The sequence below is a fragment of the Sinocyclocheilus anshuiensis genome, unplaced genomic scaffold (assembly GCF_001515605.1).
Source record: "Sinocyclocheilus anshuiensis isolate Anshui unplaced genomic scaffold, SAMN03320099.WGS_v1.1 scaffold1008, whole genome shotgun sequence".
In the NCBI taxonomy this organism is placed as follows: Eukaryota; Metazoa; Chordata; class Actinopteri; order Cypriniformes; family Cyprinidae; genus Sinocyclocheilus; species Sinocyclocheilus anshuiensis.
Genome location: NW_015548267.1, coordinates 96882 through 97860, shown reverse-complemented (window position 1 = coordinate 97860; position 979 = coordinate 96882). Strand labels below are relative to the sequence as shown.

Genomic DNA, 979 nt, shown 5'->3' with positions numbered 1-979 from the left:
CACACACACACACACACACATACACACACACACACACAATGTGAATCTTTACCATCATTGATGTTGGGAACCTGTCCAGCGTTCATTCTCTTCTGTTTCTCCTCCTTCTCTTTTTCTGCTTTCTCTCGCGCCAGTTTAGCTCGACGAATCTTCTCCTCTGATTCTTTCCGTTTCTGGTTCTCTTTCGCCGCTTGCTGTAAAACAAACACACACAAGTTAAGTTGTGACCTCAAAATCTCTGATTTACATTTTGTGTTTGTTCAGCTGAAGGAGAATAAAGTTTATAGAGCATTATAATGAACAGATAAGATAAGTGTGTTTGTTTTTGACATGGAGTCTCAGATCCCTTTATTATACAGAGAATTAGGGCTGGGCCATAAAACGATAATTATCACGATATAATTTTTCCTCGATAAACCGATATAAAGAGTTTGATAAATGGTCGATATAATGTTTATTTATAATGTTTCCGCCAAAAGCGGAAGGAATCAGCACGCAACACGGACGTTTATCCGCTCGACTCCGAGTCAAACGGCAGACGCTTTTACATGTTTGGTTCGATTAAAACGAACCCTGGTGCGATTGCTCTGTTAGTGCGGTTCATTTGAGCATGTGTGAATGCTGCCATTCGAACCCTGGTGCGCACCAAACAAGCAGACAGAGACCGCTGAAAAGATGGGTCTCGGTCCGCTTCCAAACGAACTCTGGTGCGGTTCGAAAGATATATGAACGTAACACAGACCAAATACTTCTAAATGAACCAAAAACAGGAAGTAATGACAAGATGCGACGCTATGCGACATGATTTGACGACGCGGTGTAACCAAAACAAAATGAGCAGAGGGCAAACGTGGAGCAACGATGAGGTAAAGTGCCTTTTATGAGCTCCTTGTGAGTTTGCAGGTGGTGAAAATAAAAATATATGTACACGCAAGAATGAGCGCGCTTAGTCCAGCAGACGGCATTAGGTGTGTTCGAC

At 42.5% G+C, this 979-nt stretch overlaps 1 protein-coding gene across 1 annotated transcript in view; it reads right to left on the bottom strand.

Moving 5' to 3' along the window:
* Window positions 1–979, bottom strand: part of diaph1 (diaphanous related formin 1) — a 108990-nt gene that overhangs the window by 21842 nt on the left and 86169 nt on the right. The window contains exon 24 of the mRNA XM_016443225.1: window positions 53–194. Within this exon, the coding sequence (XP_016298711.1) occupies window positions 53–194 (142 nt within the window). The remainder of the gene's footprint in view (window positions 1–52; window positions 195–979) is intronic.